We start from the raw sequence: 25,893 nt of genomic DNA on the forward strand, positions 1-25,893 counted from the left end.
TACTCAAGAAGAAACTGTCCCAGGTGTTCTCACATTCTCCTTCAGCAGGTACAGAAACAGGTATGCATACAGAAAAGAGTTGTTCAACAGCTGTTCTGCATTAATGTACATTGCAGGAAATTACTAAAAAGTCAAGACACTGTAGCAGCTAATTCCTTAAGTTGTTTATTTATCATTGAAGAAACACACAGCAGCAAGTTCTGTGTTGGCTTCACTATGACCAGATAATTAATTGTTGTTACCACACCCCAAAATTGAAGTCAACACAGCCATTACTACAAATCACTTTTTTGGAAAGGGAAAGAATTGACCCTGAAGACAAAGAATTGGGGGAGAATTCAACAATTTCTCCAAAACCACACATTTTAAATATGACAATATTTATAAATCCTTGAAAGGCATGAATTATCCAGTAATGGAAAAAGCAGTTGTGATATTGGCAACAGAAAATACATAGCCATATGCTTACCAAAACACTTAAATTGTAAAAGCTTGAAGTTTTGTGGTTGTACACTGCAGCAGTATACATTACTGGAACAATGACTGCAAAATGGCCTCGTAGGAGTTATGTATTCAAGTAAATCTACAGAAAATATCCCAGTGTAGCTAATGCTCATAATATTTATTGTATTTAATTCAAATTTAAACAACTTACTGAATTTAGATAGTGATAAAATACGTCTCTCAGAAACCGCCTGCCCTCAAAGATACCTATGTAAGAGAGGGCTTTCCCCCCCCTCCCTTTTTTTTGGCTAATTATGGAAATTGATTTAGCTCTGCTTTTTCAGTAATTCCACTGTGTGAACAGAGGTGTTCTCAAATGCATGTTCTGCAACGATAATACCCCATTCCAAATTAAGAAAGACTAAAAATAGAAAGGTCAGCCTGTTTTGGTGCAAGACAGAAGCATTACTCAAGACAGCTGTTGGGCTTGCTTCTTTTTATTTTAGCAACAAATGACCCATGAAATAAGCATCATTTGAAATTTCAAAATCTGGCATTCAATTTTCAACCTTCTGCTGTGAGTTTTGTGCATGATCAATCTATATGAGTAAGTAATTCAAGCTCATGCTTTCACATTACCTCAAAACATTTGTTAAAGAATTCCAATTCAGAATGTTTATAAGCACAAATATAATCCATGGATTCCATCAAATCAAAGCTAAAACATTGGTTAAACTCTGTGATTTTCACTTAACGTCGTACAGTGGTCCACCCCTCTTCATCTGTCTCATTTTTAGTACGGCGAAGGGGCTCACGCTCCTTTTCTGTTTTCCAGGAACCTTTCTCCTTCTCCCCATCTCTTTCTCGATCTTTTGATGCTGGTGGGGGAGCAGAAGCTGGAGGAGCAGCAGGAGCAGGAGCTGATCGCCGAACTGTTTCACGTTCTTCTCCACGTTCTTCTCTCCTATCATCAGCACGCCGCCATGAGCTTGCTACAAATACAGAAGGACAATTAAACAACCTTTGTCATGCTCCACCAAGCAGCCTGCAAGAGTTTAAACAAATATGCCCAGCACAGACAGCCTGATTTACTGATTCTCCATCTTGCCAAAAGGCAAGATGATGATGACAGCCAAATGCACAGTCTAATTCTACAGTGAAGTAACAGACAGGAACTACTCGAGCCTCTTTTCAGATTCAGGATTGTTGTGAGCAACCCAAGTGTCATCTTTAAAATACAAAAACTGCAATAAGAATGTTCTATTGATGTATGTGGTTTTATGATGTAAAAATATATTCTTATATTATTATCAGAATTAAAAGCACAACAGCATCTCCTTAGAAATGACTGAACCCCGAAAACAGAAATATCCTAACTTAAAAACACTTGTGGAAAATGTTTAGGTGTTCACTGCCTTGAAAGACAGCAAATTACTCTTCAGCTTACTGAAATCAGAGGTATAAACGGCACCGGATTACACAACTCCACCGGTAACAGCATTCACCACCCTTTACTATATGAAGAATTGTTCATTTCCACGAAAAGGATGTTAAGAATTCTACCCCAGCTATGTGTGAACAAAGCTGTGTCAAATACCAAACCAGACAATCAAACACCTAAACTTCTTGATACATAAAAAAAAAAAAGCCTCCACATTGAGAACCCTCGGTCTTTCTGCCAGCTGAAGTCCCGTGTGACATGCTGTGTTCTGTCCCAGTCTGCTCTCCGAGACCGGCTGCCTGACAGCACCCACGTTCAGGGAGCACCCACAATTGGGGCAGAGACCAAATGAGATTCTGAACGCAAGAACGCCAGAATTGGAAGACATGGTATCTCAGGCCAAATGTGTTTGCTGTTATTGTGTTTTTAGAACACAGCAAAGGATTAATAAGTGTACATAATTAAAACAGGTTAATGTATGTAATTAAAATAGGTTATTCATCAAAATCAATACCATTAATAGTGGGAAACCCATATGGCCTTGTTTGGAAATATTACGCTCACATTTTATTGGTTCTAAGACATGAGCCACAAATTACTTTCTGGGATGTCTATCTTGATAATTTAAGTACAAGAATTTCATTCACCCTGAATCCTACTATGAAAACTGCACACTTAAAATGTTATCCTTCTGCAGATGTGAAATGCTACTATGACAGAAAAAGAATACAACTAAAAGAAGATTCAAGGAAGAATTCTCAATTACACTAAAGCTTTTTTCTATTACTTTGCTTCTGCAAAGGGAGTTTAAGTGGCTGAAAATGTAACTTATTCCCATTTCACCACATCCTAGCACTGTCCAAGTAACATGAAGGCCCTATAATGACTGTAAGCCTTTAGGAACACTAAAATAAACATACGTTCTTCACGGTCAGATCTGAGTGGTGGTCCTCTTCTGAGGGGTGGATCTCTGTCATCAGTACGTCGCTCTCTCATGTCACGACCACCTCTGTCCCATTCTTCACGACGACTTGAATCTCTCCAGCTAGAATTTTCCTCAGCTGGTCCTCTTCTCCAACCAGCATCATCCCTTTTGCCATTCAAAACAGAAAATAAAACTTAAGTGTTAAGATTTTAACTTTGCTATGGAAAGAAGCAATAATAAATCACAACACATATATTTCCAGGCTCAGTGGGTCTCTATTTAACATACTGACATACTTCCAAAACATTTTCTTTTTCTCTGGAGCCTAACAGGAAATTCTCCTGATAACAGGTTAAAAAAAAAAAAAAATTAAAAGCAGTAAAGCATTTTGGGATTCCTTCTGTAAACAGTTAATGTCACCTTAAAAATAACAAACCAAAAAGGCCCCAGAATGCCACTATCCATTTACTGCCTTGAAGTGCTTAATTTCATACAAACCAACCACTGTTCCTTTCACTCAGCAATGTCATATTATTTCTTTATCAGCAGGGCACGGTTTGGGGGTTTTTTTTTTGGTTTTTTTTTTTTTTAAACAGAAACATTCTAGAGGTATTTAAACAGAGAAGTCAAACCTGGGACGCCTGAAACGATCATCTCGATCAAAATCTCTATCTCTGTCAAATTCACGGTCTTTCTCATTTTCATCACGATCTTTGTCTCTATCCCATTCACGGTCTCCTGGAGGTCTGGAGTCTCGGGGAGGCCCCCAGCTGTCCTCACGAGCCTTTTCTCGTTCTCTCCATCCCCCTGTAAGAAAGAAACACAGTCAAAGGAATTTGTGACTGACCTCTGATCTCTCCGTAGACAAAGAATCCTTTACTTCCCTCACAGAAACTGGTTCTTCAAGTTTTGATCCCTGAGGATCCAACTCAAGATGCTTGTAAAAAGTGTGCACATTGAGTGGGAGCCATAGACAAAACAATGTAGAAACTGCTTGATATAAAGACAGTAATATACCTCATCTATCAGGACTGCCTGTGACAGTTTAGCAGAGTTGATTACACCCTGCAGTTTTCAGTCAGAAACCACAGACTCCTCAAGCGTCTTGTGCAAAACAAGTGCAGGAGGAAGTAAAGGGGGGAGCTTAGACAGGAGATTCCTTTGTGAAAATCTGCAAGTGAGGAGATTTTAGGCAAGAAAATTATTTAAGAACTTACTGCTTTTTAAAGCACTACTTTAAAATATGACTATCGTTTCCCATCTACTTACACAGTGCATCCTGCAATATCATTCAGTTATTTATGAATGGGAGTTCTTTATTATGCAGCCTGCTTTTTCTTTAAATAGGAAAAAGGAGAAAGCTATTAGAGTGTGAGTTTTGAGATTTATGGTAACTTTTCTACAGGCTTGGATTACAGAATTGGTGTCTAAATCAATATCATACCTAACATTTAAACATCATCAACAGTTCTGAAAAGAATCAGAAACAGTTGTTCTAGTCACCATCAACAAGACTTAAGACTAGAAATAAACTATACAAGAATAGGATAATTCAGATTGTAAGGGACCTCAGAAGTTCATCTAGTCCAAGCTCCTGCTCAAAGCAGGATTTTCAAGAAAGGTAGACACAAAAGCAAAATGCTAAAATGCTAAAAACAGGAGTATCTTTGTACACATAAAAAAGGCTTATCAAAACCAGACCCACTTGAATGATGTTATCAAAATCCTTCGAAGGAGGTTAATTTCAGACATATAGAGGGGGCAGGGAAAGAGATCAAGGTGTGCTAATCTAGTCAGAAAGTTTCTCTCCCATCAGAGCATTCAACTTGTATATTTTGTTTCTGCACACAGGTAAATTACCAGCATTACTATGTGACCTTTAGGTATCTTCCAGGCAAGCAATAGACACTGCTGCTTTTTTTTTTTTTTTTTTTTTTAAATTCAACCAAATCAAAAGGTTTAATTATACTAAGTAAAGGAGTGTCCGCATTAGCCAAATTAATCCAGACGTTTTCAGAGTTGATTCTCCCATCTCTGGCACCAAGTACATTACATCCATTATCTACTAGATTAACACACGCTTCGGAGGGAAGATTATTATATTATTGTATTTTACCTGGTTTACCAAACGGTCTCCAAGGACCTGGCCTTGAATCATCACTGCTACGCCACGGACCCCTGTCATCATCTCGTCTGGAGAGCCTGTCATCATCTGTGCTACGCCATGGTCCCCTGTCATCATCACGCCTTGACATCCTGTCATCATCCATCCCGCGCCTGGGACCTCTGTCATCATCCATCCCCCGCCTGGGACCTCTGTCATCATCCATCCCCCGCCTGGGACCTCTGTCATCATCTAGCCCACGCCTGGGACCCCTGTCGTCATCTGCAGCACGCCAGCTGCCCCGGTCGTCATCCAGCCCACGCCTGGGTGGCCTGTCATCATCCAAAGCCCGTCTGGGCGGCCTGTCGTCATCCAGCCCACGCCTGGGTCCTCTGTCGTCATCTGCTGCACGCCAACTGCCTCTGTCATCGTCCAAGCCGCGCCTGGGTGGCCTGTCGTCATCCAAAGCACGTCTGGGTGGCCTGTCATCATCCAAAGCACGTCTGGGTGGCCTGTCATCATCCAAAGCACGCCTGGGACCCCTGTCATCATCTGCAGCCCGCCAGCTCCCTCTATCATCATCCAAACCACGCCTGGGCGGCCTGTCCTCATCCAATCCACGCCTGGGCGGCCTGTCCTCATCCCCTTCACGCCTAGGCGGCCTGTCCTCATCCCCTTCACGCCTAGGCGGCCTGTCCTCTGTTGATTCCATAGAAGGACGTTCCTTTTCTTCTGCAGCACCACGTCGCGGCAGATCATCTCCTCGTCGGGGCAGATCATCCCCTCGTCGGAAAGGTCTTTCATCATCTCTTGCTTCTCCTCGACGCCAATCTCTATAAAAACCACAGGGAATGAGCAAACAGTAGAAGCTGACATCCAGGAAAGCTTTACATATTAGATTGACAGTATCAAACCCCTCAAGGCCATTTCTGAATGCATCCACTTGATGTGTGGTTGCAAACACATGTACAGAGCTTGCAGTTTTCAAATGCACTTTCTAATTGCCTTCATTGCTATGGGAAAGTGGTAGGTCACCATCCCTACAGCTTCAGTAAAGACTGAATGGTTTACTAACTCCTTCAAAACTACAGTTTGAAGTGGATAACTACAGTCCCCTGTTGGTTATCTGCTGCAACACAACAGAGAAGAGGTTTGGCTTCTACACCAAGCCTAATTTGACAAGCTAAGTCTCAAAGAACCAGTATTAAAAAACCCACAACCATCAAGTAAGTATCCCTCTTCTTCACGCACATGCCAACCCTACAGTCCAAACCCTGTTTTCATATGCTTTGTCACAGTTCCAGCCCAAAAGATTGGCAATACTTTCACTGACAAGCATCCACAACTACATACAGCAGGACAACGTAGTAAACTCATGACTGCTGCTACTGCCTGACACCAAGCAGGGTGCGCCAGGCTCTGGCAGGCTATCAGTGCTTGCACAGAGAGGACTCTCCTTACGAGGATGTACATGGGAAGTAAAGAATTGGTAAGAATTTTCCCTGGGCTATTGAGTCATCAGTTCATCTTTGAAATGTGTTTGAATTTATAACACTGAAAAGATCACACACTGCTGAACAACAGTTAGAGCCTTCCACTGTTGTCACTTCTCTGGACACACCATTTAGTTTAACGTCTACAGGATTTTAGACATACATTTAGACCACAAACTTTGGCTTTGTCACCAGATTATTTTCCTTATTTTAGGAAATTAACCTTCTAAACTAGTTCCTCAGCAATAAAAAGAAACAAGGAATAGTACATCAGAGAGATATACTGGTACCTGCTTCTTGGCAAGAGAAGAGAAGCTGCACTGGGTTGAATCTCACGGATTAAAAAAATAGAATCAAAACCAAACCAAAACAAAAAACCCCCACAGGTTTAGAAATCCACTATGCTACTAAAACATAAACAAAAGAACAGCAATCACTTGCTACAAAACAACAGATGTAGGACTCCAAGAGGTGAGAACAAAGACACTGTCTCTGCATCTCAAGAATTTTGAGGAACTGTGAGCAGCATACTTCCTAGTTTTGGAAGAGTAAGGGAGAACGCAATTACCATTGAGCTGTGAGATAAAAACAAGACATGGAGATTGTTAACTTCCATTTACAGTCAAATTGGATAATTGTCTCCTTTGAAAAATCTGATTATTTTGACATAAAAGACATGTAGAGAAATGGCTATAAAGTTCATCAAATGAACAAGTCCTTAATTCATTCATACTTAGGTATTGTTTCAGGGTTTTAGGATTTTTAAATCTATGTTTAAACCATTACTACTCTGATTTTTAAACTATTACTGCAGGTGAAATTATGCCTCTGTTTTTTACATTTTTTTCTCGTTTGACAACTTTAGTGTTCATATTTCAGCTTTTGTCCTTTCCCTCTTAGAAATTCTAACTCTCACTTTAAAAGTTTACTGAAATAGAGAGTCAAACAGTACCTGATCAATTAGTAAAACCAGAAGGATTCATGAATATTAAGAATATTATTGAATGGCAGTCACTGGTAGTGATGCAATCCAGTTTCTATTATATAGCCCATTTTTCATTAACCTCTAAAAACCCTACACACAGATCTACATGAGCTGAAAGTATGCAGACAGCTTTACCAATTAAAGCAGAAATTTGCTGGCAAAGTTCACGCTATAGTGTCTACCACTATTACAGGTTTGTAACTTTTGGTTTTTTGCTTGTCTTAACTCAGGCACAAACAGCACAGACACAAAATAGAGCTCAACTCCCCTTTTCTATGAATTTTGGCTTTTTAGTATTTCTTGACCATAAGCACATAACCATTTGTTGATGCTTTGGGATAGCAATCTGTGGCAATAATAACTCTAATGAGCTAGGTATGACAGCCTGCAGCACTGCCCCACCACTTTTAGTGAATACCAGGTCTGTATTAGTTGCCATTTCATTGTTTCAATGAGCAAGTGCCCAATTCCTGACAGCATTTTATGGATTTTCTGTGATCTAGAGAAAGAACAAGAGGTACGACCATAAAATGACTTTTTCTACTAAATAACTGGCTTTTAGTTTAACTCCTACATAGCACTTCTATATTAACCTCTTTTTCCTGCAATCACAGTATTTGTAATATTTTTTATATTAGGATTGATTTTCTTCCTTATAAAATTTATTACGTAATTAGTTTTATTTTCTTCTTTTGTTTCTTAACACTACCTTTCTTGCACAGTGAATGAACAAAGCAAATACAGTGTAGTTATAACTCATAATAAAGCCACTAGCTGTCCAAGAGACAGACAGCCCTTGCTGGACTCTTCTGCTTTTCTGTAATCTGTTTTTCTTGTAACTGGGACCATGGTGTGGAAATCTGAGAACACTGCAACATGCTGATCACCTGGAATTCAGCACTCTGGGGACTGCTGCACAGTACAATTGGTTGCTCCATGACTGTAAGGACTTGTGTACCAATATGGGGTGTACACCGAAAATGTGCCATTTCCAATGAGAAATTGTCTGTGAGACAAATTTTATAGCTTCTCTCCTTGTACTAGCATCCATAAGGACTTTTTAATGCATATATCCAATAGCTGTAGTTACAGCTAGATACATGCTGCAAATTAAATCTGATGCTCTGTCCTCTATGTTACTGCCTTTATCACTCAATTCAGAAACACGTTTTGGAATTACTTTACTCTCAGTTAGGCTTGCACTGCTGTCTTTGTATCCAACACATTTTCCCTTTAGGGTTAAAATCCAACTGAAAGTAGACTAGGGGCTACTGAAGAATGCAGAATTACACCTTTCTTCTGCAATTATGTCTGAGCATCATCACTTTTACGTTATTTCCTAAGCTCAGCAAAAAGAAAACAATCGAGAAACATTGCTTTACTTAAAATTCCATAAAGATATTAATTTTCACTGCTATCAGTATTTCCTTTTAGTATTCCTCAGTATATTCCTTTTAGTAAAAAGGAGGAAAGTTTCACCAAACGTGCTACATAATAACCCCAAATATGCCTAATTTTAACTCCTCAGCAGTCACTTGGCTCAATTGCTATAGAAGTTGAATGAGAAATGACTAACACAACACTTACTCAGAAAAACTCTCTGCTATAATGATTAAAAAATGAATATGGGTCACCTGTATCATTCTGTCTGAAAAAAAGTATCACATTGAAGCATATAAAGAGATGCATTATACACTTATGCAATATGTTAATAGTTAAAGGCTTCACCCAGGAGTTTCATCCAATTTGTGATTTTGCAATTCACGAGAAAGTGGCTCACTACCAAGAATGGCAACACAGCTTTTAAAGAAAGACTGAAAGACTATTTTGTTTATTGAGAAATCATACTCTTCCAATACATTAGAAGAAATTACTAGAGAGAGAAAGAGTAAATTAATTTGCTTCCACTGGAGTCAGAGTAAGCTGTAATAGATTTAAATTGCTGCACTGGAAATTAAGGTTAGACATTTATAAAAATCTATCTACCTGGAAAGCTAATTAAGCAATAAAACATAGTGCCAATTGGAACAAGCAGTGGTATCTCCATCAGCACAGGCTTTCAAGAACAACTAGATGTGCACCATCAGAAATATTTTTGTTAGCTCATGCTGTTGTGGACCAGAGGGATGGACAAACATTAAAGATCTTATTTTCTACAACTGTATAAACAGTCTTCATTATGATTAGTGAACATATCCAAAACTCCTAAAATACATAGATGTGAACAAGCAGGTTTTTTTTTTTAAAAAGTGCCAAGTACCTTCAAAATAGTCTTCCTTCAGAAATCCTTCCTTCTCTGTTCAATAGTCTTTCAGAACTTTGTTTTAGTTTATGGCATATATTTTCTGCTCTGTGACTCACTCTGGGACTTGAATAGTTTAAGACTCTGAACTTTGACTTTACTATTCTTATATATTACTGTCAGTTCTCTAAATGGAAAATCTCAGTTTCATCATCCAGGAACCCTGCATTTGCTTGTCATCCTTCCCCATTCTGCATTTATACAACTGACACCAATGTTTGAGTAGGACAGAAATTTTTAATTTAAAAAAAGAAACTAAGTAAGCAAGTTGTTTATCACATGCAGAAGGTATCTGCTAGCTTTCACATATCTAAACTAAATAAAACAGGAATGTTATCTGAATGCAGTTCCAAGATAAAAACTCTCTCTCGTGATCCTTACAAAGCAATTTTTAATAGAAGGTAACTTTCAGAGATGTAAAGGCATGAGATATTCAGTTAGTGCAGCTTTAGCAGCAGCAACAAAAAGGGAGCCTACATATTTTGGGCCCAGTACAACTGGTGCTTAGTAACACCATGATTACCTTTCCACTGGTGCTCGTCGCCATTCAGATTCTGTCTCGCCACCTCTTCTCCAGGAGCTTTCAGACTCCCTATCACCCCAACGAGATTCCTGTATGTCAAAAGAAATAAGGAACATTCTCTCTGAATACTTTAAACCAAAGATTTTCAACATATAATTTACTCCTTTCAGAGCACACTATGTCATTAAAAACTCACTTGTTCCACTGTAGAGAATCCTGAACTATTAGAAGTTTGAATAACTTGAGTATGGTCTTAACTGACTAACTTCATTGTTTCTGGCACAGTTTAAAAAACAACATGGTTCCCTTTGTGCCACATACTTTACTAGCAGGGTAGGATATATGCAAATACACTAAAGATTTTACGAACAAGTGTATGAACAATAGCTACAGTGAGCCATAGCTACCACCTGTTAACACAAAAAAGATTCTAACAGTTTCACTTTCCTGCTGCTTAACGACAGTAGGAATGAATTCAAAGAATTATTTGCTTTTGTGCTTTCTAATTAGATCAGAAAATGTAACTGTATAAACTGGAAGCTCTCTGTAGCAGAGACCATTTTGTTCCGAGTACCTCAATGCACAGAACAGGTGAGGTATTTGTGATTCACACAGGATGCGTAGATGCAGGGCAGAGCAATAATTTTTTTTTTTTTTTTTTTTTTTTTAAATAAAGGCAAAATGTCTCTCCCCTTTGCTGGACAAAGACAAACCTTTTAAACAATTTCTAACACAGTTGTTTATTCCTTAATTCCACCACGAGGAGCAAATTAGGCAAACCATATGAAATACCTGATTTCACATAATCACACAACCTCTTTATAGAAGGGTATTCCAGTTTTAAACCACTCTTTGAAAAGTGTTTTTATTTGTCAAAGTCTACGCTTCAATATGGGGAATACACAGGTTACACAAGATCTTGCATATCCACTACTCCATGACTGTCTACTTAAACGCTTTTGAAATGACCCCAACAAACAAGGGTGAGCAAAGAATCAATCCTAAACCTGCAAGTAGTATTTTTCAAGTGGCACAGATATCTCTCTCAGAACCCGAATCAGCTTTTCCATATAATCAAGTGCCCAAGTGCCCATGGCTAGGAGTACCTCTTATGTGAAAAATACCAGTGATGATTATTTACCTGGTAGACTGTCAAAACAATTTATTCGAGCTCTGGTCACTTATCTTCATAGTGTTACTCAATGAAGTATGCATTAAACAAAGACAATGTCTATGGCGGATGAAATTTAAAACTAGTTCCCTTATTAATAAGTTCTGAAAAAGTGGGACGTAGAAAGTTGGTGGTACTCGGTTACATTCTTTTAAATCATTAAACATTTATTTGCAAATAACTTTTACTTTATTCCCTGTTGGATTGGGATAATGATTTTCCCTAATACTTATATTTGTAAATGGGAAGTTGCACACACCTCTTGTTTTTATGTTTTATCTAATTGTGTATTTCTTATAAAATATAAAACTATGCTATTATGTTTAGTCTGGGATTTTCCTTCAATATCTACTTTTAATTCCTGGCTTTGGCATGAGTCACTATACTTGCTTCCAATATAGCTTTCCTTCTTTTGTGTTAAAGAAAATTTTATTCAATATTCTTTTTAGTCTTTATTTGTTTAGTTTTTAAACAGCTTGGAGATCTTAGTAGTTTCTTTGTTTCATTTTATTACTAAACTACAGATTCCAGAACGATAGTGAAGTGAAACTAAGTGAGAATAACTTAACTATTAAAGTAGCCACTTACGCTACAACTTAAAAAAAAATTTTTAACCCATGATTCTGCAATGCTATCATCTTCTTCCAAATAACCTACAGAAGAAGCAGCAGTCAAAAAGAAAACAAACTTGCAGGTATTACCTACCTTTCTTGAAAATGGGTCATCCAGACCTCTCCTTTCTTCTTCTCGACGACGCTCTCTTTCTTCTATCTCCATTTCTCTTTGACGTTTTTTCTTCTCCAGTTCTTCTAGTTTTTTGACACGTTCCTGGTATTCACGCTGTTCCTGCTCACGTTTCTCACGCTCAATGCGTTCCTTTTCCTCACGCTCTACAGAGTTGCAAACATACACAGAATGTATTACCAATATAAATTGTTACTTTGCTGTATCTACAGAAGGGTTACAAAATACAGTCGCTCCCCTTTGACTCCTTATGAAAAACAGGAAAAAAAACCCCCAGGCATTTCACAGGATGCGTTTAACTAGCCATAGAACCTGTTTTCTGGAAGTATCCTAACTCAAAAGCAATAGGAAAAGGAACCCTGATACATCCATTAATGTGATATCTTGAACAACAGCTAGCGAGAAAGGAAAGAAAATGTTCCAATACCTGTACATTAATTCCATGTACAGACCACAAATGTGCCAGCTAAAGTATTAGTAACTACCTCAAGCATAGTAGAGGATCCCTTCCTTAGAAAAGGTCAAACAAAAAAAAAAATCAGCTAGCAGTGTCAGAAATTTGATATTCAGGACTCCTTGGTTTTTGTTTGGTTGGGTTTTAAATATTTCATGAAGATGAACTCTGATACATAAAATCTTCATCCACCAAGTGACAAGCAGGACAGAAATTTACCTTACAGGATGCCTATCATCTCTTCTCTTCTCAAGCCTTGAAACAGGCTACCAGACAAAGCAATTCACAAGGAAAGGTGTGTGAGTCACAATTCTTGAGTTCTTGATCTGACACCAATGTTCCCTTTCTATTCTCTTCAAGATGTGCACAAAAAAGCGGATAGAACTCAAACTAAACAAAAAATTGAGTCTTTGATTTTAGTCATTAGCCTCTCTTACTTTATCTCCTCTTTATTTATGTCTGGGAGAAGGGGAGGGCAGGAAGCATTCATCTGCTTTCATTTTCCCTTCCTCCTATAAAGCTTTACTTTCATCTCTATGCTGCACAGGTAAACACTCAGAAGGTGCATTAGATAAAATGTAAAGGTACAATGTCTAATAGCAATGAACACAGTCTTTGCCACTGACTGAAAGTTAAAAGACTTCCTCTAATATCGTGAAACAGTGGAACCAGAAGTTAGCTGCGTACACACCTGGAATGGGTCAAGGACGCAAAGGATAAAATAATCACTTTCTTGATTATACCTTTAAGCAGCTGTTCTTCTCGTAATCTTTGTTCTTCTTCCTCCTTTTCTCTGTAGTAAGTAATGCGCCTCTCTTCTTTGCGTTGTTTCTTGCGTTCCTCCAAACGATTACGCCTCTCTTCTGCTAACCGTTCCTGGAACTGCTTGAGTTTATCCTGAAATACAAATACACGTGAAAACACCAGAACTGTAAAGTTTAGGAGTTCGACAGTTACACAAATTGCTAAATAAAGCTGCACAGAAACACAAACCAACTGCAACATATTAACTTTGCTCTGCTGAAAAACAACTAACTGTTTGCCATTTCAACCTTTTCTGCAACAAATTTTGCATAAGGGAATATACTCCTACTTAGAAGAAAGACAGTCACCATGCACAATTTTAGTCCTTCATCTGCTTTTTCAGGAAAGTAATTACCTGAATAATAATTTACCTATACCTAAAATACATTACTTAAAATTAACCTATATTGTTGCAAAGAATAATATGCGGTTACTTATTTTAACATAATACCTCTTTTGCTTCTTTTTTTAAACCAGTTCTTACTGCAACATAGCCAAATAATCAAAGCTATCAACAGCCTCAGCAAATGTAGAATTTTTAAAATGCAGAGCAAGAAACAAAGGCACAGTTCCTTCCCTGCCCTTGTGGTCTAAATTTGTTATTAAATTTTGCAAACATAAAACATAACTTGAAGTTCCAAATAGAATCATAGAATCATAGAATCATTTCGGTTGGAAAAGACCTTCAAGATCATCAAGTCCAACCATTAACCATGCCCCCTAAACCATGCCCTGGAGTACCCTGTCCACTTGCTTTTTGAATACCTCCAGGGATGGTGACTCAACCACTTCCCTGGGCAGCCCATTCCAATGTTTGACAACCCTCTCAGTAAAAAAATTTTTCCTAATATCTAACCTAAATCTCCCTTGCCTCAACTTGAGGCCATTTCCTCTTGTCCTATCTCCAGACACCTGACAGAAGAGACCAACCCCCTTTCAGGTAGCTGTAGAGAGCGATAAGGTCTCCCCTCAGCCTCCTCTTTTCTAGACTGAACAACCCCAGCTCCCTCAGCCGCTCCTCATAAGACTTGTGCTCAAGGCCCCTCACCAACTTGGTTTATCAAAAAAATTTCCAGATTCAAACAAAAAGATTAAAAAAACAATTGAAAAGTATTTCTGTCTATTTCTCCGCTTCAGTATTATTTCAGTATTATTCCATCACCACAGTAAGTCCAAGTACTTATACAGATACAGCTGGCTGCTCATATGTTACCCAATGATCTCTTACTAATAGCTGCATTGAAATAAGTAATTTACCTATCTTTTATTTTCCATACAAGCTTATTCCAGAAGTTGTCAAAAAGTCTAAGTGATAATATCTAGGAATGGGTGCAAGCATACTTTGTTTCACTTTTTTTAGTCAAAAAGAAAATAAACAATTCCATAATTCTGAACCAATCTAGATACTAATTTGTTTCTAGTTTTCATGAAGAATCACTGGGTCACAAGTTTAGTTCCTTACTTAAGGGGAATATTTTATTACAATACTATATCTCATGTACCTCATAAACTGTTCGTCGTGATGCTTTGAGCCTGGCTTCAAATAAATCTCTATCCTCCAACATCCTTGAGAGTCTGTTCTTATGCTCAAGAGCTTTCTCGCGCTCCAACTGCAAAGTGGTGATCTAAAAATAGATAATATTAAAAGTATTACAAAGTAACATCTTATTATATATTTGCATTCAATCTACTTCAGAGAAATTATCTTTTCCTCTTTCAGATCCTAAACAGAAGATACTGCTGTCCACTAGCACAATGAAATTGTGAAGCTAACACTTCATTTCATATCAACTTTTTCCTTTCTTCCCTTGGATTGAGCTGGGGAAAAAAAGACAGTGCAAAACCCACAATTTTTCATTCATCGCTAATGGATTTTATCATATGAACAAAAAGTTCTTACCCTTTCTTCTTCCTGTTGCTCCCACAGCTCCATATCATGCACTCTTTGCTCCTCATACGCAGTCTTTATTAAAGGAATTTCTTCTAAGCGCTTTGCTCTTTCAAAATAGTCAATCTAAATAAAGATAATGTACCTTTAGCATCTCATAATGCAAAGACCAAATCTGGAAGACTCAATCTTCAGCATCCCCCAAAGAAAACCCCAGTATCTGGAGACTTCTCTAATACATCTGATATCTAATTATTGTTACATAAAAACAACCACACTGGACCACATCAAAGATCCACCTAGCCAAGAACCTGCCTCTACCACTGGCAACTAAGTGCACTCCTAGGCAAGGAAGCTAGAGGCAGACATATATACAATACTCTCTCAGCATCACCAATTTTCAGCTCCCAGCATTTCCCATGTTGAAGTTTTTTTGTATTTAGTAGGCATTGGTGGATTTCTCTTCTTGTCCTTTTCAACTCAAAGAAGCTTTTCATATACAACAATGTACTTTGGAAAGAAATCCTGTGTGTCTATGGCTCACAGCATGAAGACCCATCTTCTACCTACAAAGAGTTCTGGATATGGCTTCTACTAGCTTCATTTGATGCTTCCTAGTTCAGTATCCCTTGCAGTCAGTGAAAGAACTGCTCCCCATTGTCAGCTGTTACGACAGGTACACTGTTATAGACTGCTACCACATCCTCTCTCCAGAAGTCTTTCAGACATAGGGGTACTAATTTACATAGGTATTTCTTACACAGAAGCCAAGCCACATCATTGATAATTCTTGTCGGCCTCCTCTCAAACTTACAGTTCAACTGTGTTTTATTTGAGATAAAGAGACTAGAACTGCACACAGTGCTCGAGATGCAGAACCACCAATTTCTCATTGCTGACTAAAAAGTTTGGAGCCCATCATTTAACATGTAAAGCTAAAGACTGGGAGATGGGTTTTTTTTTCTGCTTTCCCTACACAAAGAATTTTATATCTGTAAACTGAACTTCATTCCAAGACTGTTCCTTTTATCCCACAGCTGCTAAGTTTTCTTTGGTGAAGAACTCTGTAAAAAGCTTTCTGGAAAATCCAACTTAGTTACACCAACCAGACCACCCTTACTCATATGTTTGTTCTGACAGCTTCAGAGAACTCCAAGAGGAAGCCTTGGCTTACAATTCTTTTATAGAAGCTGTGCTGACGTTTCCGGGTAGATCACATTTACCCAGGTGACTACTAATTCTACTGTTTAATTTTCTGCTACTTTTCCCAGTATGAGCATCAGGCTTACAAGCCTGCAGCATAAAATATCCTTACTGGAACCTTTTTAAGTAACTTGCCACTTTCTAGCATCAAGCCAGTTTTAAGTGAACTGAATTACCAACTGTATCATATAACCTCTGTTTCATTCTTCAATACTGTCAGAAGTCCTCAGTGAGTTTCACCTTGCCCAGGTTATATATTTCTATTTACTACAACAACATGTTCCTCACACTTTTATAGTCACCCAAGTTTCAGGGAGATCCTATTCTGCCATCTTAAAAGGGCTCTAGCAGTGGAATTTCCTCCGTTTCAGTGAGGACTATTACAACTAATTAAATTTAGCTTCTCTGTAATGGCCTCACCTTCTGTGAGCATTTAATCTTCTCTGAACATTTTCCAATCACAAGTCTTGCCAACTAAGACTCAGTTCACATACAGCTTAAGGGTCCATTTTCAAATCAACTCTATTAATTAGAACAGATTTGTGTACTGATACTAGAAACTCAGTTGGTTTTTAACACATTCATCTTTTTTTAGTTTCATACAATAACATTTTCAACACCAATATTATATATGTGTGTGTATATATATGCATCATCAACACAGGAGTTCACAATCACTAACTAAGGCATTGTATAGACATGGTTTTGTACCCCTCCTACTTTGTACCTTTTTCTCCTGGTTCTTCAGGCGTTCTTGAAGTTCCTTCTTTTCTTTTTCAAGCTGTTCAACTTGTTTAGCCATAATGAAGTCAGGATCCAATTCTTCAAGATCCTACAACCAAGTAAAGTTATCAATAAAAAATAAAGCAAACATTTTTTTTCTGTTACAAATGTGGTTGGTTTGTTTATTTATTTAAGCTTCTCTGCAGTTTTCCCCTTAACTTTTAAGCTAATGTGCCTCAGAAACAAACATTCTCACTGTCTTTTCATCTCTTCTGGGTAACTTGTATTTTATTTTTAAAAAACTCTCTAAAGCATTTGTATCTTGATTTTCAATTGAGACACAGTCCAGGTAATACAAATTTGGACCTGCAGGTCTATATTGTGTTTCAGATACTGTTCAAGCAACAAGGTGGGGAAGGAGGAACCAAACAGCTGCACTTAATTCCTCCAGGTAAAAAAGGTCCTATCCAAACTCAGAATGAAGGTTTACTTACACTGTTGAGCAAATGAAATATTTAAGTGTCAAACTGTCTCATTTTTAAGAGAGGCTGTTTATAAGACCAGTTACAGTATAAAACTAGTAAAGAACATGAAATTCAGGCAGCCTAGCAATGTAACACCAAAAGTATAAAAAATAACTCAAAACTTCAATAATAAGTTGTCTACCTCAATATCAATGTCTTTAAATGCTTTGGCTCCCAGTTCAGTCTTCTTAATCTGCTCCAAGCGCTCACGAACTGTCTTCTTTTTGATTTGTTCATGCTCTTGCAGGATACGCTCCTTCTCTCTTTCCTTTGCCTCCTGGCGCAGTCTCTCTTCTTCAGCTTTCCGAACTTTTTGTAATTCTGCTTCACGTTGTTCCAGTTCTTCTTTTTCACGCTGAATGTTTAAACTTTCAAGGCGCTCTTTTCTTTCCTCTATAGTTTGACGACGTGCAAGAATACGCTGATGCTCCTTCCTTGAATTTTTTAGGAAGGCAGTGACTGCCAGCTGATGTTGTTCTTCCTTCTCTTGCTGAATTTAAATTAAGGATAAGACTATGATGTAAGTACCATCTCCTTAAGAAGGCAGAAAGCATAGCAAATGTTTCTCAAAGAAAACTCAAGGTTAGTTTTATTCTCCAAACTTGCCAACTGCATGGAAATACAACTTTAATGGCAAATCTAATCACTCATCCAAGTGGCATGCAAGGTAGTATCAACTGACTAGAACCACGTGTAAATGGAAAAAGTTGTCTGTAAAAGACAACATTCTGCAACACATTTTAAGTATGATAGTTGCATGCTTTTCTCTGTCCAAAAATATTACACACCCACATGTTAGTGACATGTAAGACTAACTGAAATGGGGCTAAGGGGGTCAATCCTATTTGTCTCTGCATGTGTTAGCAAGTATAGCACCACATGTACTGTATTTCACCAAAGCTCCCTTGTCTGTAAAGTTTTGGTTTTTTTCAAACACACTAACGTAAGAGAAAAGTATCCTAACTGACACAAAGCACTATCTGTGAGATGATAAAAAACTGATTATTGTCTCTCAACAATTTAGGTATAAACATTGTATATAATACCACTTTAATTAAATAATAAAAAGCACTAGACTTCTACACACTAGCATATAGCCTATTCTCTAACATTCTTTAAGCATCCTTCTAACCACCCCACCATTCTCCTCCAGAGTACATAAACAGTTCTTTGTAGAGATTCATGCTGTACACATGAAGAGGTATAATTGTGCCAGGTCATGGAGCTGCCTATTTTAATCAGTCCAGCAAGCAGCAAAACACTGCAGCCCAATAAGCTCACTACACTCCTTCAGTTATGCTGCTCTTGAAATGTGAGCTGGCTTAGAGGTATTTTTAGTCATCTGTCACTTCTAGGGCATTCAACAAAAATCCATACTTTGTTGCAGATCTGCAAGCATTTAAAGCTCAATAGAGGTGCCAGAAACACAAAAATTAAAAGCTTTAGATGAATTTAATGATTTTGTGAATTATAACAAATTTGACAGAAATTAAAATTTTTAAGCACCTGAAAAAGGTGAAGTTTTGATCTAAATAGTGAAGGAAAAAAGGGTCTCAACTTGTTCTGTAGCTTCTCTAACCACACAGATCGATATTAACCTTGGTACTGTCCTCCAATTTTACAAGCGTAATTACTAGCATTTATATCTTATTCAGCTAATTGCACTAACATGTCAAGTATAAGACTATTTCTCATTTCTATCTATGAATGTACAGATAAAGCATGTTTTTTCTTTCAAACCAACAATCCATCAAATACCAATCCCTAATAAAATCTTTTTAGGGGAAAACCTGCAGGGAAATATTTTTTTTTCTTAAATGCTATAAAACAACTAATATATGTTCAAACTAACATAAGTTAGGTGTCATGATACAGTCCTACTTTGTGTGCTTCTATTTTAAGAATATTACTTAGTATTTCAACCTGTATAAAGAATCTAACACGGATATCTTGCTATCAGCCTTTTTTCCATATGGAAAAAATTATTTGATAAGTTGGCTATGAAATCTTTCATAAACATAAAGCAAAAGAAAAAATTACCACTGCTCTTTTAAGAGAAGTGAAGGTTTAACTTGCCACAACCAAAGCATGCTGGAAATCCGAGACTGATTTACACCTTGCTCCTACAGGGCTCTGGAGAACCTGAAATGTGAGCTCATCGGTGAGTCCGACCTCGAAGCCAACAGCCCCAGTGAGGAGGACAGGGAGTGACAAGGACAGGTCAGTTCTTGAGCTGGGGGGATCTTTTGTTCGTGTTTTTAGATTCCACTATGAAGTTACATTCCAGGTTCTTCACAACAGCAGTTTCTCCAGGAAGAACAAAGAAAGCAGGCTCTTGGATTTTCAAAAATGCATGCAAAATTTTCAACAAATCCCAGCTCTGTAGGCCCACCTATGGGTAAGCTATTATTTGGTATATCCTGACCCTGATATATGCAAGACTGGCAATTTAAACTCAGGCCTCTTCTGTACATTTTGACATGATTTTAGTTACGACCAAACACTAACTAGTTAGGTGCATTTAAGAATGACTTATTCTTCTTCACAAGCATAAATAGCTGACTACCACCAGGCTGAAAAAAAATTAAATGAAAAGGTACACCTAATCTGCGAAAACACATTAATTAAAATATAAGATTGGGTATAAAGTGTCAAGTTATTAGTTTAGATTTCTACTTAATCCACAAGTATATAAATGCAGCCCATCACTACTGTCAAATTAGATCAGAGATTGTTACCACAATGCTCTGAAAAACAGAGCAACACACTTCTGAAAATAAACAAACGTACAAATGCACCAATTGCTGCCTACTCAAACCCTTGCAATGTCATGTTAAATTAATCATTAGATAGCTCAATGCCTTTCCTATGTCAAGGAAAGGTAAACCAAGTAACTCCTTCAAGTATGATCCCACAACTTCAAAACAAGCTTGTCTTGCTAAACCAGAAAATTTAGATCTATTAGAACAGGTAAGTATGTAACAGATGCAGAAGGATACTTTGTCATTAATACATACATTAATGCTACACTACATTTGTATATATTAACACCTCAAGGATCAATTATTTGTTCTGAAGGGACGGGACAGCAATAACAATATTGATTACCACTGCACTGAGAACAGACTACTGGAAGGAGCACTTGATCAGACAAGCAAAAAAATAACAAAAGGCAGAAAAAATAACAAAAGCCTGCATAAGGGCAACAGATAAATATCACACAATGCACATGGGGGAAATGTCAGAATTTGTCAACATTTTCAGAAGACTTAAAATGACTTACCAGTAAGTGAGGAGGCTTAATGACTGCAAGAGCCTTAGCCAGAGCTGAGGACATAGCAGTCAATTGATTTCTAATTTGCTCAGAAGGCATGCTTTGTAGTTGAGGGCCTAGTGGCGCATCTTCTCTAGTACTGTAATTCAAATCTGAGCCAAAACTCAGTGTCCGGGTAGTATGATCAAGGCGAACCTTTGCAAAAAAAATAGGAAGGAAAAGGATTGTGTCATTTATTAAACAATTTCTCTGTTGCTCTGCCTATGACCAATATGAGTCAACAGAAGCTCTAAGCAGAAATTACTTTAAGACAACGTTTTAGCTATACCACGCTATGAGAAATGTCAAATTAGTGGAAGAAAAATAGCACTGTGAATAAAAGTTTGTTTGATTTCCACGGTTTATTAAAAAAAAAAAAAAATAAAAAAATCAATCACTGGAAGAGGCTGAACTTTCAATGATTCTATGAAATGAGCACTGCAGGACAAATCACTCTTGGCCTGTTCCTCCACATTAGCAATACACGAAACAAGAATCCTGACTTTAAGGCAGACAATTTCAACTCGTCTAAAATATAAGCTAAAGTTGTGTGTTAATCTAAATTAATTAAGTCAGCTTTATCTAAAAACCTAAATGGGTAATTACTAAGCAATCTCATCTAAAAACCTAAATGGATAATACTAAGCAACCTCAGCTAAAAACTACTTGTATCTCATCACCAGCTTAAACATTTCACTACAGGCCGTCGTTCTTTCAATACAGACAACTTTACCAACAATGCAATCTTCAACAGCAGCTGAAACATCTCAGACATCGGTGCACATCTCAGGCACTGGTGTTTTACTTCAGTCACTTGGTTACATAAAAACCAACATCAACGACTGCTAGCTCTTCAGTCTTGCACAACTAATTCAGCATAGTCAGAAATTCGCAACCCTGTTTGTTAGGCTTGCTTCAGGATATGCTGGACTAAATGACTCACAGGGCAAGTTTCAGTGAATTTTACTTCAACTTTTACTTCTACTGGACTTACATTAACGGCGGTTGACCTAAATCAAAAATACACACCAGAATCCAAACAATTGTCAGTTCTTAATATATTGTCACATGCATCTTTTACTCTAGTTTATCTCCATCTGTCAGAATCAATTGTCTTCCTTGGGTTCAATGTCAACAAGTTAGTTTTTATCCAAGGTAATGCACATGAATCCATACATCATTTCACAGAAGTCTTTTCACAACACTTACTTGTAAGTCACAATGTCTGGCTGCATCAACGATACTACGTTCCAGCTGGAAAGCATCAACAAAAGGAACCAGGGTAGCCAGACGAGAAAATTCAATGCTTTGATAAATCTGGGCCACCTGTATGCAAACAGAAACATTAGGTATTTTTCCTCATTAAAAAGAGATCAGAAATAAAAGTTGTTTTATGGGCTCTAAAGCTAACTTACTAAACCGCCAATAAATGAATGTATACATATTAATACAATTACAAATACAGTTTCAGGATTTTATTCCTGTACTGTATTCAGTCTTAACCTGAGATTAAATGCCGTTCCTGAATGGCTTCTTTGTATGAAGGAGACTGGCAGCAGTAACTACTTATAGCTATGCTGCTAATTAGCCTTCAACTGTTCCTTTTGCACATCAGAAATAACACTGCTTGTCACTTGTAACGAAAGCAGGTCAATGAAATGTGCATTTTATAAAACACCTAGACACAAAAAAACAAAACCTCCCACCCAGACCTAACTCCAGAAAAAAGTTTTAAGAAATGATGAATTACCTTAAATAAGACATCATATATCCATAATGAAGAAAATTTAGGCAAGAGATCACACCACTGTACGCAACCACTATTAAGTATAGCTACTACAGCTGTACCTAAATGATATACAAACCTGAAGATACAGGTTATATACTGGAAAAAATTATTTTAAAATCATGACGGTCTTCTATTTGATGGATAACATTTACTTTGGCATGGAAGTTTCCAACTTCATGTTCTTCCAGAGCATTTTCTAACTTATGTATACTTAGGAACATACATTTTCTTTACTCATACCTGCTGCAGAAGGCGAAGAATGGTATTGTTTTGCAGGTGAGGAACATACAGCTGCAGTTCAGGTTCCTTTTCAGCTTGGTCTTTCACCCAGTTCAGAACCTATAAAAATTCTGAAAAGTTACTCTACCTGCATCAACCCTTCAAAATTTCAGCATTGAAGTACAAAGGATGGCTCTTATATACTTCCAGTTTACAGCTCATGAAACAACAGCACTTGTGTCCAGATACTACAGAGTTTTATTGAAGTGTATCTTTTGATGAGAACACTTTTATTTATAATGGATAGCTAACATTTTTTGTATGAAGGCGACTGACAGTACTGGCAACATTTACCACACTGCTAATTTACCTTCAAGTTCTTTTTAGCACCTCAAATATCTTTGTTCCCACTATCAAAGAAAAAGAACATGATGTGCTTCATCAATTGCAGAATTTTCATTAACCTAATCAACAGCTCTCACATTATTTTACCTCCCAATACTCTACATTTTAACAGTAAAAACAATCATTGGTGTATTTTTCCACTTCCCACACAACCCACTTGCATGCATATGCACATGTGTGCACACAGTTTTCTCATTTCTGCACCTTTAAACTCAGTATCATCTCCCCACCCACAAGACCTTCTGATATGTTCCCAAAAATCTGCACCTTAATAGGGGACCTCTGAATAGCACCCTAGAGACCTGAATGAATTTTCATTCTATTTCAATAACCTGGTGTACTATGTGTGTACTATATGTATCAGATGCTATGTACATGTCATTGTAATGGAATTTGACCAAATAAAGCCTACCATTGAAAATTCTGGCAACAGAAGCAGCTAGTTGGTATTTACCACAAATCAATATTCAAATAACAGACTATTAGTCAATACCTGTTGCTACATACAAACAGAGCTACAAAACTTACCTTGCTGACACGGCTACATAACTTGAGCGGGTGAAAGTCTACTTCAAGCCAATTGTAAAGTTCTTTCACTTCTGGAACAACATATTGCACTACGTTGAACCTTACCTACAGTCAACAAAAAAATCCAAAGATCTTAAAATAAATACAATATTAACAAATCGTTATGCTATAAGAATTTTATATTCAATAAGTTAAACAGGCACCACATGTACCTTTTAATACAGGAGACTACTTACTCTTTATTACAGCATTCTTAATTGCAGTGACAGTAACTCTACACTACACCACTTAACTGTATTTAAAAATGGAAAAGTAGACAAAAAATATATAAACAAGATAAATATTTAGAATAGAGTACCACCCTCAACTTATTAGCCATTTCTAAGACACAAGTCCTACTACACACATGTAGGTCCACATCCAAACTAAAACCACACATCTCAGTTCATGAGTAAACTTCTGAAGCTTTAAATTGTGGTTTTAAGGCAAACTGGAGAGGTACCAGAAGAATTAACGCAAAATGTAAAATGAATATTGAATGTAAGTTTTAGGCATGCATGCAAATGACTGCAAGAAATTCACACATCCTCTGAAAATACCTACCAATGAATGCCTAATTTGTTTATGAATATCTGGGAAGGTCTGAAGATAGGTAAACCTAACCTCCCTTCAAATTAAACACAAGGAAGTTTTCATAACCACTTAGGTCCTTACAGCCCGCTAGTTGTTATCTGACCTATGGTTATCCAAAATACATTTAAAACAGAAAAATAAGCACTTGGCTCAGTTAATTACACACCTTAGAGTAGGGGAAAAAAACCAAAGTTCTAGCTCACAACCCTTTTCAGACCTCTCAGTTTCAAAACAACATTTGTTGTTTGGGTGACATAAAGAACAATATTGAATCTGACTCTTTAGTGCATACAAGCATTCAGGCCTCCCGTTATTGCTGCCATTTCCAAACAGTCCTTCTTGTGAATCTGAAATTTTTACGCTATGCCGTAAGTCATACAATTCACCATATAGCCATTTTAACTTTTAAACTGTGTCCCATAACAAGTACAGTGCTTTAGAACGAAAATAGTCCAGAAAGAGCACTCAGTGTTTAATAGCTGCTCGTCTAAGCACCACTGCCTACCATATCATTAATGAGACTGCCACGTGTAGGTGGGGCCTGAAGACCCAACAGGGTTGCCAGGCGTCGCTGTTTCTCAACAATGATGCCATCCATATCCAGAAGGCGAGCAATATCAGTTCTCTCAGGAGTTATAGGAATTGACAGAGTGGCCAAAAGGACTCGAGTAGACATCCTGTTGACAAAGTATAACCACAAAAGATGAACTGCAAGAGAACACTAATTAATTCCTTTTCATATACATACCAATTCAAGAGTAGGAATGAGTGACATTCATGATGCAAAACTGTGTAAAAATACCAGCAATAACAGAAAAGATGCCAGCTGCGCAATAAAAGTACAGAATGCAGTGTTCTTCAGTAACCAGGGGAAAGATTGATAACATTTTTTCATTATTTACGTATGTGTGTATTCAGATTTATGTACACACACAGAGAAATGCTAAGAAACTTAAGCTGCCTCTGTAAATATCAAAATCCTATAAAATAATGAAAACAGCAGAAAGCAGCACCTTTTCAACCTATTTTAGCTGCAAATCCATACCAATTATTTTGATTCCATTGATTTTTAAAATTTACTGTGCAAGCCAGGTGTACTTTTTGATGTAACAATACAAATGACATTAAATATTTAAATTTTTACCTTAGTACCCAGATGAATAGGAGAGTATTTATTCCCACCAGATTCTGATTCTGTAAACGCCTCTACATGAACTTCAGAGGTTAATGCAGTCAATGATTCTGCATGCCTCAAAAGCCTTGCCAGTATCATACTTA

The 25,893-nt window shown here is 37.5% G+C and overlaps 1 protein-coding gene and 1 non-coding gene across 4 annotated transcripts in view; both read right to left on the reverse strand.

The window, feature by feature from the left end:
- Positions 1-149: 149 nt before the first annotated feature.
- EIF3A (eukaryotic translation initiation factor 3 subunit A) overlaps positions 150-25,893 on the reverse strand; it is a 36,389-nt gene continuing 10,645 nt past the window's right edge. The window contains exons 7-23 of one of the 3 annotated variants that reach the window (XM_052798903.1): positions 25,121-25,292; positions 23,983-24,087; positions 23,071-23,169; positions 22,251-22,367; positions 21,012-21,197; positions 17,871-18,218; positions 17,209-17,313; positions 15,291-15,404; positions 14,893-15,015; positions 13,330-13,483; positions 12,094-12,278; positions 10,218-10,306; positions 5,185-5,747; positions 4,927-5,124; positions 3,443-3,617; positions 2,806-2,975; positions 150-1,436 (exon numbers count right to left, since the gene is read on the reverse strand). In XM_052798903.1, coding sequence (XP_052654863.1) covers positions 1,195-1,436; positions 2,806-2,975; positions 3,443-3,617; positions 4,927-5,124; positions 5,185-5,747; positions 10,218-10,306; positions 12,094-12,278; positions 13,330-13,483; positions 14,893-15,015; positions 15,291-15,404; positions 17,209-17,313; positions 17,871-18,218; positions 21,012-21,197; positions 22,251-22,367; positions 23,071-23,169; positions 23,983-24,087; positions 25,121-25,292 — 3,145 coding nt within the window. In that variant the 3' untranslated portion in view covers positions 150-1,194. Of the gene's footprint in view, positions 1,437-2,805; positions 2,976-3,442; positions 3,618-4,926; positions 5,748-10,217; positions 10,307-12,093; positions 12,279-13,329; positions 13,484-14,892; positions 15,016-15,290; positions 15,405-17,208; positions 17,314-17,870; positions 18,219-21,011; positions 21,198-22,250; positions 22,368-23,070; positions 23,170-23,982; positions 24,088-25,120; positions 25,293-25,893 lie in introns of all 3 variants that reach the window. The other 2 variants (XM_052798902.1, XM_052798901.1) reach the window with 2 other exon arrangements.
- Positions 22,575-22,707, reverse strand: LOC128147587 (small nucleolar RNA SNORA19). Its single transcript, XR_008237055.1, has one exon. It is a non-coding gene; the product is annotated as a small nucleolar RNA SNORA19 (small nucleolar RNA).

The sequence above is a fragment of the Harpia harpyja genome, chromosome 10 (genome assembly GCF_026419915.1).
Source record: "Harpia harpyja isolate bHarHar1 chromosome 10, bHarHar1 primary haplotype, whole genome shotgun sequence".
Taxonomy (NCBI): Eukaryota; Metazoa; Chordata; class Aves; order Accipitriformes; family Accipitridae; genus Harpia; species Harpia harpyja.